The sequence below is a fragment of the Pelodiscus sinensis genome, chromosome 3, assembly GCF_049634645.1.
Source record: "Pelodiscus sinensis isolate JC-2024 chromosome 3, ASM4963464v1, whole genome shotgun sequence".
In the NCBI taxonomy this organism is placed as follows: domain Eukaryota; kingdom Metazoa; phylum Chordata; order Testudines; family Trionychidae; genus Pelodiscus; species Pelodiscus sinensis.
This window is the reverse complement of record NC_134713.1, coordinates 150,544,054-150,561,781: the sequence shown is the minus strand read 5'-3', so window position 1 is coordinate 150,561,781 and position 17,728 is coordinate 150,544,054. Positions and strand designations below refer to the sequence as shown.

Below are 17,728 nucleotides of genomic sequence, written 5' to 3'. Positions count from 1 at the left end.
TACATAAAATTAAGGCTTAAGTGAACATATGGCATAGTTTCCTTTTCCCTTTCCAAAAAACATTATGCTGATTATACCTTCAATTGTCCAATCTGGCATCTTTTACTCAGCCTGCATAAGCTGTTCCACCATTCTGTAAATACAATCTAGGGCTGCATTAAGCAGATTTTTCACATTATAATAAAAACTTTCTGATAATACAATAAAATGTAATAAACTCTAAGACTTAATTTCATTACAGGTTTAATTTAGCTGGATGCACAGATTGCCAGTTTTTCATTTATTTTACATTCCCATTGAGTTTAAATGTTGATAGCCTCCTAGCATATAAAAAATATCCCAGTCCTTTATATAAGCAGGGGTTAACAATATTTTACTGAAGCATATGAGAATACATGTGTAAACCTGAGATTACTGGGAAATAGTGTATTACAATACCTTTAAGAAGATATCCACAAATTTCTGTGAACTCCATTTCTCTGAAGTAAACTAACCTTTTAATCATTACTCATTATCTAAAGGTCTCTCTTAATTTTCTAGTTCACACAATTACAAACATTTTTGTCACATTTATAAAACTTAATTTTTGGATCCTGTCAGGTAAGTGTCAGGGAACAGTTGAATCAGTTTTATTGAGGAAGTAGTCTGGGAGATTTTTCTGGACCCTGACTGATAGTTTGTGCATAACAAAGGCACAGGAATGAAAATTGGGTCTATTGATTCTAATTAGGGAAACATTAAATAAGATTTACTTAGAAACGGTGCTCATGGCTATTCAATTTCCTGCGTGATGGGACTTTCTGGGAACATTCAGAATTTCCTTATGACTTATAAACCTTATAAACTTACTAAACCATGCTTTAGTACATGAAACCGTTTCCTCTGTAGTGAAATAAAGGGGATTAAGAGGTCTCTTTCTGCCCTTTTTTTTGCATTCCCTTATCTACAAAATCTAGTAGCCTACTTTGTTCTCTAGTTGTGTTGTCAGAATAATGAACGTATAGATATTGTGAAGCAGAAATGAAAATGTTCACTATTCCTGAATCGTCTGTAAGAAGCAAACATTTGATGAAGATCCTGTGTATAAAAAAGGGAGCTTTCCAGTCTGTTCCTTATGTAGTTTGTACTGAGAAAAACTGAATTTGTGAACATTTACCTTAGCAATTGAGAGCTCTTGTTTATTAATGTACTGTAGTTTTAAATGCATGGCTTACGTCCCCATTTTTATACATTTTAATATAAATGCTGGGTCCTTTACATATTTTTAACAAGTATTAAAACAAATACACTTTTAGTTACTTTGCTTTTTCACTGCATATGGATTTGTTGTTAAAATCTTGAGAAAATATGTTGCACTCTTTGAATTTTGGAAAGAATGATGTTTTCTATTAAGTTAAAACAAGCAAAAAATCGAAATAAAGTATCAGTGCATTAAAAAAAAGTTGAATAACTATTTGCCGCAATTCATTAAAATTACCAATTAACATCTTTAAATAAGATTAAAATTCCCTGCTAATCACTTTGATAATAATGGAAATATTGAAATAAATATTTAATTGACAGCTCTTACAGGTTATATAAAACATGAATCCATCCCCTTGTACTAAAACATGCTTGATAGAATGCTTTCCAGATGGGCCTTGTACTTTTTTTTTTTAATGAAGGGCTTATCACAACTTTACACCAAATTGTAATAAGGCAAATACACTAAAGAAAATAGATCAGAATCAAGGCAAATTGTGATGAGGCAAATACACAAAAGAGCAGTAAAGCATCAGAAATTAGAATCAAGAAGGGTATTTATGGAAAATCCGACATGAGCAGTTATCTTGGAACCAGTCCTGCTGTCACTATTCAAGTCAAACTCTCTTTTTCTTCAGGTATAGTTTTTCCTGTGAGGATAGTAGGGTCTATATCTGAGATTTGGAAGCAGGAAAAATATCAATTCCATCAGCATTCATGGCAATCTCAGTGAGTTAAGGGTGCTAGACACACTTCTCAGGATCGAACCCTGTATATGTCAAGCCACATGATTTTTTATCCCGAAGGACTGAAAGGATTAGTCTAAATCCCCTAAAGGGCTACTGTTTGGGCTCTAAGAACATATGCTTTATCTCTGGCTGATATATTGCAGGTATGCAACAAGATGTTCCTATCATTAAAAGGTAGGATACCTGGCTGCATATATTGGGAAAAGTACAGTAGATTTAAGGGTCCAATCCATCTCTTACTGACATCTGTCTATTAATTTCTGTGGAAGGTAGATCATGCTTCTAAAGAGGCAAAAAAGGTTTCTTTTTGCACCTCTAATTAAAGCCTTAATATACAGTATAATACAGACAGATTTGATTTATTTACTATTTATGTACAGTAGGATTGTTGGCTTCTTGCCCATGTAGTTTTCTTGCTGGTTTTTTACTGTTCATTCTAATATAACTGATTGCTCCATATAGATCACATGATTTAAACATGTGCATAATAAATATTCAATGAGTAAAAATGTTACAGATCTTAAAAATATGAAACAAATAAAATAGCATGTTGTGTATAAAAAAGTTTTCTAAGTAGGGTTTAATTCTGGCATCACTGACACCAGTTTTACATTGGTCTGTTTCCACTGATTTCAGTTGAGTTACTCCTGATTGTATCTGTAAGGGTATGTCTACACTAAAGTGCTATTTTGAATTAACTTAATTCGAAATAGTTAATTCGAAATAACGTATCTATACACAAAAACTATTTCGAAATAGTGGGTCTACACTGAGTGGACCCTGAACCGAAGTTAAGGCTGGCCGGAACCAGTGTGTGGGGCTGCTGCCTGAGGCTAACTGAGCTCCGTGCTTAAAGAGACCCTACCCCACCCCAGACAGACAGTTCTCAGGGTTCCTCACTTGCTTGTCTACCTCAGTGAGGGACAGCAAAGCAGTCCTGTCTTGTAGTGTCCCGAATGCTTGCAGTCGGGACACCACAGCACTCAGCCACATGGAGCCAGAGCTGCCCCTGGGCATGCTAGTGCATCTTGTGGGGTCGTTGCCATCAGCCCAGCTGCACTTGCTGCAGGCTGCCATGCGGAGGGTCCCTTGGGGGGCTTTCAGGATCCAGGAGGCCCTGAGGGAGAGCGTCCACTCTGAGGAGCCCTCGGAGCCTCCCCAGTCCTCCCCACCAGGGGCTCGTGCCCCATTCCTCCCTCACGTCCTTCCACTTATCCCTCCCTAGCCCCCCTTCCTGATGTCAAATAAAAGACACGTATGTTCAAAAATTGAAACTGGGTTTATTGAACAAAACTGGGGGGGATGAACCTCTGGGGAGACTTGGAAAAGGAGGTGGGAGAGGGGAAGAGAGAGTGTGGAAGAGGGAAGGGGGAAACCTGGGTCGAGGGAGCTGGAAGGGGGAAGCAAGGGGAGGAAGGAGGAAGAGAAGCTCAGGTATCAGGGTCGGGGGGCTCGCCAGACCAACTTGACTTTCATGCTAACCTGCTCCTGGGTTCGCATGCGGCCTTTGGTGGCCAGGCTTGCAGCTATCCTGCCATAGATGGCCAAGTTCCTCTGTCTAGTGCGGAGATAAATCCCCCCCAAACCTGAATAAGGTCCATGATCTCCACCCTGGACCAGGAAGGTACCCGCCTTTTCCAGCCTCTGTCAGGCTCCTGGGAGCTGGCAGACTGCTCCTGGGGAGCGGTGGAGGGCTGGCTACCAGTGGCTTGCTGGCTCATGTTTTGGGGCCACTGGGTCAGGGGCCCCAGTGGCCACTGCTGACTCTGGGCTGGCAGGCTTGGAGCTCGCACAGGCACTGCGGCCAGGGTCTACCCCTTTAATGGCTCCGGGGCTGGGGAAGAGGAGAGTAAGTTTTCCTGGTTGTGCCCAAAGTGGCCAACAGGGCTCCCTGGGAAGGGCTGGAGGCCCCCTGTTTCGAATTAAGTGTCTACACAGCACTTAATTTGAATAGCTATTTCGAATTTGGTGTTATTCCTCGTAGAATGAGGTTTACCAAATTCGAAATAAGGGCTCCACTATTTCAAATTTATTTCGGAATAGCGGTTTGCCTGTGGAGATGCTATTAAAGGTAATTAGAAATAACTGCTGTTATTTTGAATAAACTTTGTAGTGTAGACATACCCAAAATGAAAAGAATATCGGTTCATTCTGCTAAAATTACCAGAACCTAATTTCAGGTGAGATTCTGAGGTTCTGCATTTCACAGTAGCACAAATAGGCAGCAACCATTTAATTTCTGCAATACAAGCCTATGCGTCACAAATCTTAATATTATCATTTTAAAAGAGCAGGCTATAGATACTAAAACACAGTATCAGGTGATAGCTGCTCAGAAATTCTTGAGATTACATGTATTAGGACTGTTTGACTATGACATCTGAGATAAAATAATGGGAACAGACGTTTCAGATTTAAAGGTTTTAATGATTGGTTAATTGTCTGTGTTGTTTTTATTCAGGCAATATACAGCTCTCCTTAAAAACACTATATCCAAAACAATATAAAGAACAAGAAAAGTCTCAATTTGCAAAATGTAAAACTTACTTCAATATTTAAAAGTTTTGTCCATGACAATTTTTATTCTAAATGTTACGATGTAATAATTTGATTTGTGCATTCCAGTGCATAGTGTTTTACTTGTAATTTATGATCTGTAGGTTAGTTTGCTGAAAACATTTATATGTGACCCAGTGAAGTTAAAAGAGTTTCCCTGGAGTGGATTTGATCAGTTTTTGAGCTAATATAAAATGTAATTTACCTGTTAGAAAAACAGAATGACACTATTGGTGATCTTGTAGCATTCTGGTCTATTTTTACAGATAACAAGATTGTCTCCCATTTGCTCGTTGCTGAACCAGAGAAGATCTATGCCATGCCCGACCCTACTGTTCCAGATAGTGACATCAAAGCGCTCACCACACTATGTGACCTGGCAGACAGAGAATTGGTGGTCATCATTGGATGGGCTAAACATATTCCAGGTAAGTAATAGAGAGAGATATACTGCCTGCCTGAAAATCAGCACACAGGTCTTTACATGACAGCGACAAAACTGAATTACAGCTTTATAAAGTTTTATATTTGAAGACTGTGGAGTCATTACAGGAATGTCGATTATAATATGTCCTGGTCAGGGCACAGTATTATTCCTACTATTAAATGGTACAAGTGGAGGTATAAGTTTTACAAAATATTCAATAAAGAATGTTTTCAACAGTTTTTTAATGAAAGAGGGCTAGATTTCAGATGCAGTGGAACGATATAGGGTACTAGTCAGAGATATATGTTCAAAGAATCTTAAAGTAGGTTCTTTATCCTGCTGAAACTCTATCCAAGGCTAGTTCCTCTGCACTAGGTTAGAGCAGCTTGAAGGCAGTACTGAGTGGTAAAAAACGTAACTAAAGATCAGTGTGAAATAGGGGAATTCTGGCCACTCTCCTTCTACCCTACTGTGCCAGGTGGGGAAGTGGCATAGCAACACCTACCTTAGCAGGCAGATCACCTTACAATGGGCTTGCAGTCTCCGAGCCTTGGTGTATGTTACGGTGTTATTTTGAAAGAATCCCCCTTAGAGCGAATTTATAAGCAGAGCAGCCACACTACCGAGCCCGTTATTTCGAAATCTGTACTCCTTGGGGAATAACACTAATTTTGAAAAAGTTATTTTGAAATAGTGGTAACGCTCCAGTGCTGCTATTTCAAAATAACTACTCCGCATAGTAAGTCGAGGTACTGCATCCACATTAACAGAGCCTGCCTCGGACTAATTTCGAGCTTCTCCATGGTGTGGATCAGCTAGTTCAAATGTGTTAAATTGAGAGTTATTTATTAAGTCAAATGTAGTTATTTTGAAACAATTTCCTAGTGTAGACATGCCATCAATACGGCACAGGTTATGCCATCAATACGGCACAAGGTAACCACTTTCTCAAGATTTCCTTGCTCTGTGTCAGATGGACTGGTGTCTGCATCACACAATAACATACTTTAATTAAAGCTAATTCACAATCTCTGCAGAGACGGACACTCCAAGCAGAACTCGTTAGTAGAAATAATCTCTCAGAGCAAAGGTTAGGGGACATTCCAGGTCAGGTTCCTCTGAAGAATGTTTCCAGTGCAGTGTCTGAGACACTTGTAACGATTGTCCAGCCATGCCTGGTCCAGGGGACAAGGGTTTCCCTAGTCTTGCATGTGCCTTTCTTCTGGTCACCTGGAGAGATGGGTTCAGTATCCCTATGCTGACCTACTCTACAGCTGCTGCAAACTCACTTTGTGCTTCTCTATCCCTTAAAGTGGTATGCACCTTCCTCTATCAAGCCAGTCAATGCCTTTCCTCCCATCCCCACTTATTGTGCAGTGTGGTCATTCAGTGCATTAACAAACAAATATACATTCTCCAGGGCTATCTGTCTCTCACCTTTCATACACATATGAAAAACGTATAACATTCATCTTGGGCTGCTAGAAGTCTAACCAGAGGTATTTGTATATTTCAGTCAGCTAAGTGCCATATTGGAGCCTCAGAGGGCATGTCTAAACTACATCCCTCTTTCAAAAGAGGGATGTAAATTAGACAGATCAAAATTGCAAATGAAGCTGGGATTTGAATTTCCTGTGCTTCATTTGCATAATGGCAGCCATGCGTTCTTTCGAAAATGGGAATTTTGAATGTGAAACCACCATCTAGACTCAGTTCTTTCGAAAGAAAAACCCTTTTTGAAAGATCCTGTACTCCTCAAAAAATGAGGTTTACAAGATCTTTTGAAAAAGGCTTTTTCTTTCGAAAGAACCACATCTAGACGGTGGTTTCACTTTTGAAATACCCATTTTCGAAAGTACGCGTGGCTGCCATTATGCAAATGAAGCACCGGAAATTCAAATCTCTGCTTCATTTGCAATTTCGACCTGTCTAATTTACAGCCCTCTTTCAAAAGAGGGATGTAGTCTAGACATAGCCAGAATGCCAACTATTCACAATGAGAACTGATATACTTTAACAACTGTGGCCAATAGAGCAATGTCCTTTTATATTTCATTTTACACAAGGGATCTCTGATTTACCTTAATGTGAATGAGTATCTAGGCAACTTTCTGTTAATCAAAGTTAAAAAAATAAATTATATTTCTAATACCATCAGAAATTGTAACCGTATTATAATATTAATAAACTGCATAGACTACATATTTACACACAGCAAGCCAGAATACAGGATCTCATCTATGCCTGGAGCAGCTGATATTAAACAGTGACATTTAAGTATGTTGCTGTGTTCCTAAAATTCTTTTGTTTTAAGCATTTCTCATGGTAGAGACTCAACATTTAAGTCTTCCTATGTGCGAAGAACAGAGGGACCCTCGTACTGCCTGGGGCTTCTGGTCCAAACTAAGTAAAGATTAATGTTATCATTATTATAATAGTAATAATAGTAATAATAATAATAATATGCTTCTAAAGCATAATTTTACTTCTGTAGGGAGATAATATCCTACAATTGGTGAAATATTTCATGTTCTGCCAGATGAAATGTAGTTGTTCAAAGTTTGTACCACAAATGGTTTATAAAAAAGCTTTAGAATCATGAGCAATGTTTTTCTGGTACAGTTAACTTATTTCTGTCTCCTTAAACTAGTTTGTCTTTATGCTTTGAATGCTACAGTAATTTCTTTAATCAAATTGATGGAAGTCCCTTTCCCAGCCCACACTGAAACCAATTTATTGGTCATGATACGCCAGCTATGTTGCTAACAGTCGTAACGAACTGTCAGGCAATATCGCAGTGAAGCTAATTTGAAGTCATTAGGTGTGCAGCGTTCAGGCAACAATTTGTTACAGTGGTTAGGAACACAGCTGACATTTCTGAATGGCTTTGTTCAGAGCAGTTCTAGATGAGCCCAAGCAAATTGTAAACTAATTTAAACATCACTCTGTATTATACTAGCTACTTTGTCTTACACTGGTTGCTAATAAAGCACCCAAAATTAAGTCAAAACTAGTTAAATAGGTGAATTTGAGCTTTATCTTTGGAAGATACCTACATCAGTCTAACTGAAATAGAGCAGTAGAGCTAGAAGGCAGTCACACACCACAGTGGACCTTTTATCAGTTTGATTTGTGAATATGTTGCATAGCTTTCTTCTGGAGTGTGGGATGTAGAGAGAGGGGAGAAAATGAGCAATCCTTTTTAAAAACCAATCACTGCCTGTAGTCAGCATGAAAAGCTATGGGACACTCTAAGCTGCTGGCATTATAAATTTAAGACCCACAATCTGAACTAGCTGAGGAAAACCTATATAGTAGGCCTGCTCTAGCTTATGGGACAAAGTCAGAACCACACCTGCTGGAGTAAAGCTGCAGTATCTAAGGCTATGTCTAGACTGCAGGCTTCTTTCGAAAGAGGCTCTTTCGAAAGCATCTTTCGAAAGAGCCTCTTTCGAAAGAGAGCATCTAGACTGCACGGAGAAATTTCGAAAAAGCGGCTTGCTTTTTCGAAAGAAAGCATCCAGTGAGTCTGGATGCTCTCTTTTGAAGAAGCCCTATTTACATTGAAGAACGCCTTCTTTCGAAAGAGGAACTTTCGAAAGAAGGCGTTCTTCCTCGTGAAATGAGGTTTACCGCCATCGAAAGAAAAGCCGCGTTCTTTCGAATTAATTTCGAAAGAACGCGGCTTGAGTCTGGACGCAGGGGAAGTTTTTTCGAAAAAAGGCTACTTTTTTCGAAAAAACCCCTGAGTCTGGACACAGCCTAAGGTTACTTGCTTGATCCCATTTGGGTTAAAAAAAACAACTAAATAGTAAACAAAGGCAATCCTTCCCTAAGCCTTCTGATAAGCCGAGGTCAGTGATAACATCTATGCCTGCTGCTTGACTTTAGATCACAAAAATCAAAATGAGGAAGGGCTTGACATGCTAAAGGGCAAATGTGATGAGCATGATCATAAGGTTTTCAGTTTGCTCTTGAATGATGGAGTGCTGCTGAACTTGGGCTGCCAAACCTTAGCTAACGATTGCCGTTGGCACAAAACAACTGTAAAGAAGCCTGCAGTGGTGCTGCCCTGCTGTTGCCTGTGCCAGCACATGTTATTCTAGGCAATGATACAGTGGAACTGGGAAAAGGGACAAGTCATAAAAGGAACAAAGAGCAATAAAGGCATGGATTGTGATACAGTCATAGTCAGCCAAATAAACCTTTGGTGTTAGTCCATTGAACACTCTGGTATTATATGGGAGTGAATTTTGCCCATTATGTGGGCCACACCAGATCTTTTTTACTGCAATAATTCCTTCAGGTGTAATATGATTAAAGGCCCTTTCATTTCAGTTGTATTAGAACCAATAAAAGACTTAGCTGTAATGCATTGTAATTCACTGGAAACCTTTTTATTTTTCAAGACAACTCTTATTGAGGAAGAAAATAACATTTTCTTACCTAATATAAAAGAGGATTCTTTCTTGAAGTTATCTCCAGAACATAACATGCTATGTACCTTTGATCTCTCTGAGCATGCTAAGCTCCACGGAGGACATATCCAAAATTTGCTTCAAAATCATTAGAACTTCTGAACAATAGGAAATATTCTCTAACGCTGCTTATTTTTTAACAAAAAGTGTACAGTTCTACAGCAGGAAATATTGCAAGAAAAATATATATGGAAAGGCTTTATCAGCAAATAGAATTAGCCTGCTCACGTTAATAAATCAAATAAATGGGAAGTGTGTTGTTATGAAACATGACCATGTCTTATCTGCAGAAGAAAAAGAGCACAATGGCATTAAGAAATGCTTGACTTTAGTTAAAGGAGCGTAAGGGCACAAGAACAGATGATGGTGCCCTAATAGCCCTTTTTAAGAATGACAGGGCCCCGCCATTAGCATCCTTTTATATCCTTGAAATTGCTCATGCCTCGCTTTTCTGGTTCCTATCTGCCTGACTCTTTTTTATTTCTCTTTCAATTTCGTCCGCGCTCGGATAAGCGCATGCTAACACAATATGATTGAGCTGTAAAATGGAATGCTGTCGCCTCTAATCTCTTTTATGTAGATATGGAGGTACTTCCACACTCCACTTCATTCTCTCTTTCTCTCTCTCTCCCCCCATTGTTGGCCTTTTTAGAATGGGTTGCCAAGTAATGGAGGCTCAGTCAAATATTAGAGCTAGGTTTCACAGGGTGTGATAAGAAGATTATCAGCCCAGCAGTCAGATCTATTGTTGTTCTTTCTGTCAGATTAAAATATTCCTATGTACTGTAACTTCGTTAGCAAAATACTGAAGGTGCTTAGGGAGACACTGAGGCTGCTTCATCTCCTGCCTGATGAGACAAAACCCACATTATCTGACCTATATAAATGGCCTAAATATATTTGTGGGGCTGGGCTAGACACTTTTTTTTACATAACAGACAGCTGTTTCACTCAATGATTTACTTGTAGTTGGGTCTTTCCCCTTTGCTTTGGGTTTCGGGGGTCGGAGAAGGGGACGGTATTTTGGGCATGCTGAATTAATTAAGCTCTTCTCCAGTAAGGATGGAATTCTGCTGATGTCTAGCCACAGTTTTAGAGTCACTTAGGCACAGGTTCTGTAATGTAACTGTCTCATTGACATTCAGCAAAAATGTGCAATGTTCTCTTATTGTAAGTGGAGGCAGGAAACATTAAGCTCTTAAAACTGTGCATAACAGGAAGCTAAAAGGGCAAAATGTTCTCTAAAAAAATTTGCATGCATGAAAAAACACCAGCCAGATCACAAAATTCAAGTTTTTGCACTTAAAATGAAAAATTTTGTTGAAATCACGATATCGGACTAATCTATCAAAATTAGCTAGATACTCAATTTCATAAGAAATGGCTTTCTTTCAAATGTGTTCATATTTTGCCCAGGAATTAATACTGTCCTGGTATTTTAAAAGGGTACTACATGAGGGTATGGTTTTTGACAGAGCAAATCCAAGAATGTTTTGGGTGTTTTAGTGCTAATGTTAATGTTTTATGAAAAGCTATTTTGTTCCAGCACACTCTTTGTAGAGGACAATATTTAAGCTTTCCTTTCCAAAAAACTCTCTGGGGTGTAGTTTTATAGTCTAAAACTGAATAGGAATATGATTCGCTATAGAGTTGTCATTTTTAAACTGTACTTTACTCATCATCTGCTCCAGAAAAGCCACTTCTGTGATAAAAGTGTGGGTAAAAGCGTAAAGAAGATGTAGGAAATAAGCATTTTTAAGTGTTCTAGCTATGTGCATATGTAGGTGGAAGGTGTGCATGTGTGTGTATGTATTAATGCACATAATCTTATATCCTATGTGTATGCTAAAGTATGCAAGTATATTATGTATACTGTGTAATATAAAGTTTACATGAAAACCTGTTGAACTTCCATGCTAGTTCACAAGAGATGGAGTATCCAAGCTTCTGTGCACATGCAGATGTAACTCCATTTAGACCCAAAAGACTTTGGAGACAGGCTGGGAAAATTACATGGGGCTGCATGTATGCACTTCACCTCCCATCCCTCAAGTAGCATACCTTACAGCAGGGGTAGGCAATAATTTTTGACGGGGGGCCATTCCAAGAAATTAGAAAGTGGTCGAGGGCTGCACTCTTCCATGATATTAATGGAGGAAATGTGGGTCTGGGATGGAGGTTGGGTGCAGAAGGGAGCTTGGAGGAAGGGATTGGGGTGCAGGAGGGAGATGGGATCAGGGATGGAGTTTGGATGAAGGAGGTGGTTTTGACCTAGGGCAAAGGAGTGCAGAGGTTTGGGATGTGACCTAAGGTAGGAGGGGATAGTGATCTAGGGCAGATGATTGGGGTGCCAGATCTGGGAGGGTTATGGGTGCAGGAAGGGGGCAGAGGGTTTGGATATGCTGCGTGGGGGGTGAGACAGTTGGGGAAGGGAGGGGCTGGGGTGCTAGAGGCAGGCTCTGGCCAGGAGACTTACAAGCCAGCAGCCAAACCAACCTGCCTGCTTGCAAAGCTAAAGGTTTTCAGAGCTTAAAATGTTCCCCAGCCAGCCTGCCCGCCCAGCCATGTGCTTGTGTGAATAACTGAGCCAAGAAGAGGGGGTCATGTTTCTTCTTGGCTGCCTGTTACAGGCAGCTCCCATTGGCTAATGGGATTGTGCTGGGGGCTGGGGCAACTCCTAAAATTTTCTCTCCTCCCCTCTGGGATTACAGTTTTGAAATAGAAATAGGGTTCAGCAGCCGCTTTCATGAGCAGTGTGCGAAGCAAGCAGGGGAGCCTGCCTGGGGCTCACCACTGCCTTCGGGGGCCAGATCTGGTGGCTTGGTAGGCCGTATCCAGTGTGGGGGCCATATTTTGCCCAGGCGTGCCTTACAGCCTTACCATTGTCTTTACTTCAGTCTCTCTGCAGCACTTTGGCCACTGGGTATGTATAATCACATATCCATTGGCCAGCCTCCCAGTGCACCCCATAGTCCTCTTTGTATAGGCCTTTGTGGAGTTGATACAGACATCAGCTCTGTTGTATGGAGGACATAGAGAGCCCCACTCTGCACCCACTCCATGCCCTCCATTCCCAAGCAATAGAAACATGTGGTTTGGTTCCACAGCCTATTATAATCCAAGCTGAATTCAGGGCCATTTCAGGAAGCACTTGTAATTTTGATGCTGCACAGCAGTCCTCAGATCATGGAATCTGTCCCTGTCCCTTCAGAGACCGGTGGAAATGCTAATGTGGTGGTTACTGTTCAGGCTACATCAGTGGTCCCCAACCTGTGGTGGTGGCCGGGCGCCAGGGGGCGTGGCCGTTCGCCCGCCGGGCGCCAGGGGACGGGGGCGGGGCCCCCCATAGCCGCGTGCCCCCCCATAGCTGCGCCCGGGGCTGGCGCCCCCCCTCCACCAAGCGCCCGGGGCCGGCGCCCCCTCCCCTCCAAGCTCCGTGCACCCGGGGCCGGCGCCCCCCCCCCCCCCCAAGCGGCTGGGGCCGGGGCCGGGGCCGGCGCCCCCCGCCCCAAGCGCCATGCGCCCGGGGCTAGGGCAGCCCCGAGCACGTGGCGGGCGCACACGAATGCCCCCGTGGGCGCCATGGCGCCCACGGGCACCGTGTTGGGGACCACGGGGCTACATGGTAAGGAGCATAAGCTGCTTCATGCTGCCTCACTACTCTGTAGTGATAATAATTGGAGCCACCTGGGGAATTGGGACAACTTGCCCTTTACCGCTGCACAGTCTTGAACACTTTGCAAGTTCCCCTTGTCTCCTGTTCATCTGGAAAGCACTGTCCACACTACCTTTAACCTCTTCCACAAATATGCCCAGTAGATGACCTGTTCCCCTATAGTATTTTACCTCTCCCTACCCAATCTACACTTTGAATGGAACAGGAATCATGGAAGAAGGTTAGTGTCTGGTTTGTATAGTCAGGGTGCATCTACACTGCACTGTAACTTGAAATAGAATATGGAATTTGAGCTACACAATTTGCGTATCTTATTTCAATGCTATTTCAAAATAACGTATTTCATCATTTGGCACCATCTACATAGCACCGGATTTTGAAATAAAGTGCCATTGCAAAATGTCCCTTATGCCTCATAGAATCAGATAACAAGCTTGCTGTGAAGACGCGGGATAGCTATTTCGGTATATTCCAGTATCCTGAAATAGCATTGCAGTGGAGACATAGTCTCAAGGATCCAAGTCAAACAGCTTCTTTTGAGCCCCATGTCCTTGATCCACATCTCCCTGAATTTCACCCTATCAGAGAGTTCCACTGTAACAATTATAGCCACTTGTGGAAATAAATGTATATGAATATGTGCTGATATTATGCATTCATGGGTGCACCTAACAGTGTTTCTCTTAACAACTTTGATGACACTAAATGGCAGATTGGAACCTTGGAGCCTTGGGGTATGTCTAGACTGCATCCCTCTGTCAGCAGAGGGATGCAGATTAGGCAGGTCGACATTGCAAATGAAGCGGGGATTTAAATATCCCGTGCCTAATTTGCATAAAAATGGCCGCCATTTTTGCCATCTTAGCACTTTGTCTGCAAAAAGTGGAGTCTAGAGGGGGATCTGTGAAGAAAGAAAGCCTTTTTCGACAGATCCCTTATGCCTCCTGCAAGGAGGTTTACAGGATCTGTTGAAAAAGACTTTCTTTCTCGACAGATCCCCCTCTAGACTGCCGCTTTTGTCTGACAAAGTGCTGAGTCAGCAAAAACGGTGGCCATTTTTATGCAAATTAAGCACGGGATATTTAAATCCCTGCTTCATTTGCAATGTCGACCTGCCTAATCTGCATCCCTCTGCCAACAGAGGGATGCAGTCTAGACATACCCTTAGTGTGGGTGAACTTCTGGCTTTTGCCTCTGTTTTAAGCACCATGCTGAGTAGCCCTGTTCCAACACAATGCCAGCTGCACATCTACAGTCCTTTGGTACGTAATCGTCACTAACACTGGTGGAACAGAACTAGTGTCATTAAACTGGGGTCGCACTTTAGAAGTGCCCCTAAGATAGCTCAGGCCCCTAAGTGGTTCTGTACAAAAAAAAATTGTTATTAGTCACACACGTGTTTACCAAAGCACCCAGTGTTTTCAAATAAAAATGAGGAAGTTGTATGAGATGTTTATTTTAAAAGTATTTGGAATATTCTTTTGAGATCTTTCAATCTGGCACAGAAATCTTGAGGGGTCTGCTCCCACTCCTCCTGAAGTCAATGACAAAACTTTGGTTGACTTTGACGGGACCAGGAGCAGACTCAGTGTAATAACAGATACACACAATATTAGCAGGCCTGCTATTCGGGAACAATTGGTTCCAGGTAAGGATGAGGCACCCTAGAAAGGGGAGGGGGGAATGTAAAGAAGTTTGGGCTGCTGGTGTTCTGTATCAGGCCTTCAGTTTCTGATATTATCAGTTCTGACATCTGACTAGCATTAAATTAGCAGAAAAGAAAATATTGCACACCCAGGCATGTATTCATCGCAAGTCTGTAAGTTATGCTCAAATATAAAATATAGGCTTCCAAGGAGCTTGATATAAAATTAGCCAGTGAAATTCATACAAGTGACTCCTGCTGCTTTTGGTTTTAACATCCATTCACTGTCCACTGAAAGACCAGTGTAAAAAATAGTTCAGTTGATCAGGTCAGAAAAGAACTTTCAACCCACCACATATTTATTATGTACTCTTCATTTAAACAAACCCTTTAAAATGCATAAATCCTTCAGTAAAATCAGTTTCCTTCAGAATCCTTTTCAAACCAACCCTTCCCCCCAACACATGCACAGTCTGGTGGTTGCACTTTTTTTCTCAGTGTCCCCCTTTATCTGCCTCAACCAATCTCTAAATGAATGCATGTCTATCACAGCCTTAGCTTTGACACTCTGGATATATTGATTAATAGTTGCCCTAAGCTCCTTTTAGCAAATCAAATTTTCACTTTTAGCAAGGATTTCGCCTCTGATTTATTCAGCAAAGTGAAATGCACTAAATTGGCTTTGACATTCAGGGAAAATGGCTGAAAAACAAAGAGAAGACGAAAGAGATATAAATTGTGTGGCAGCTGGAGACTTGAAGCATAAAAGAGACAGTTTCTATAGAATATCACAGACTAATCTGAAAACATATGCATTGAAAAAGGAAGTGGAAATTGTTTTCTTTAAAACTGGATATATTGCAGACTTGGAGAACAAGTTCTACATAGCAAATTGCAAGATTTCCATCCAGTATTCATCACTTTTTCAGCATGCTACAAATGTATTGTCCTATTTTATAGCTATTGATAATAATTGCATTAAATAGAAGATATGAAAGTTTCCAAATAATTTTATAACTAAGATTTTTTTTGAAAATATTTTGCTGCCAATACGAGCTGTTCACTCCTGTGACACTTTAAAAATAATAAATGGTTAATGAAATAACAAGCGAACACTAAAGAGAGCAATCCCAACAGTATTTCTTTAAAAAGACACAGACATTATTTGGCTCTTAAATGCCAGAATATAAAAGATTTAGGGATATCTTTGTATTCATAATTTTCGTAACAAAATCTGAACATGTATGTTTCCTTGAGTGACATAGGAACTGATTTATACAGCCTGCTTCCTTATTAGATAAAAGTTGAATAACTGAGTTGCCCATTGGATTGTACATGATTTCATTTTTCATATTTAAAAGGATTTGAAGTCTTGGGAGACAGAGATGAGCGGGGAAATTGAACAAAACATAATCCCACTATATTAACATGTTGGGTTTCAAATTTCTGCTGAACATTTTAGGTCTTTGAGATCAGCAGTAGAATAGATTTTAAATTTAAAAGAAGAATATAGGAATAGTTTATATTTGTTTAAGAAAATCCAATAGTTAAAATGAGACATTCTAGAGGAAAATATATATTCATGTTTATACAGTTAATTTAAAACACGCTCAGGTACTGTGGTATGGCATAGTTTAACTGAAGTCATTTGAGCTATGCCATTTACTTCATTTGGGGATTGACTCACTTCAGTAGTCCCTATGCCATTGAAAGCTGCCAGCACCTTTGAAGAGCTGACCCTAAACCAGGTAGTTCCGCTTATGGGACCATAGTATTCACATTAGTACCGATTATTTGTGTGACTGAGGATTTAGTAGCTTAGATCCATGCTCACTGTAGGGGTCTGACTTAATTTTCATTTTTCCTAGCCATCACAGAATTAACCTTATTGCTAGAATAGAGTCTAAGTGTATCGTTGGATCCTATTTCCTTTTTATTTTACTACACTCTTCATTTTTTCTTCTCTGTAAGAAAACTAATCTGGTATCTGCAGTACTCGCTGACCTCAGAATTGACCTGAGATTCAAGCAGCAGTGGAATTTACAAATGGGAGAGCATCTGGAGTGCCACACATGAGATGCCAGGGCATGCTAGGCATTTACTGGCATATTATTTTCTTAAAATCATGCTGTTTCCCCCATAATTTAGTGCAATTTCCAACCATTTTAAATGACTGCTAATTAGGAGAGTGCTATAAAATACCAATTTAAATTGCTGAAATAATCTTTTAGGGTGCTTCATTTTCCAAACAACTTGGATTGTATAGTAAATATACAAGGGAGGCCAATTCTTTCTATGCTGAGAAAATGAGAAATACTCCACTGAAGGCAAGAAATTTACTTGCTCTAAAACAGGCTAAAATCTGTGGGCCCAATCCAACAATCCTACCTCAGATGAGTAAATATTATTTACACAAGTTGGGAGGGTTGCACTATTGGACTTTTTTAGTTGTGGACAATAAATATCACTTTTGGCTGTCTTCCTTTCCCTGCTCGTATACAGCTATTGGAATCAGATTCACAGAGGATATAAAGGGCTTCCAAACACAGAAAGATTTTTAGATGATTGAAAAAGCCTAATACTGTCCCTGATTATTTATTTTCCATAAGGACACATGTGCTGTATGTTCAGACTTGGGCATCAAAATGATCAACTCTCATGCTGGATATGTAGTGGTAAAATTTAAATCAACCTATTCTGTAATATATTGCAACTCCTCTGTCTAAAACCAGGCAGGTTACAGTTAATCACCTAGCTTTGCCCCTAACAAAAGTGTATTTGCTTTATATGGGTGGGAAAGAGGAGGCTAGCTTTACAGCCATGTGGGGTTGGCACTGTAAATCCAGGATGGGTGAAAGAGCCAGTTGCTCAGATTAGATTTAGGGCAGACAGGTTTACACCTGTATGACTAGGTCAGCAGCACAGCCTGGTCTAGTTTCTTGAAGTTATCTGAGC

General features: G+C 40.6%; 1 protein-coding gene across 10 annotated transcripts in view; it reads left to right on the top strand.

Annotated features, from left to right (window-relative positions):
- The window catches only part of ESRRG (estrogen related receptor gamma), a 537,949-nt gene that overhangs the window by 470,448 nt on the left and 49,773 nt on the right, over nt 1–17,728 (top strand). For all 10 annotated transcript variants that reach the window (XM_075925198.1, XM_014580750.3, XM_014580752.3 and 7 more), the window contains one exon: nt 4,814–4,975. In XM_075925198.1, the coding sequence (XP_075781313.1) occupies nt 4,814–4,975 (162 nt within the window). The remainder of the gene's footprint in view (nt 1–4,813; nt 4,976–17,728) is intronic.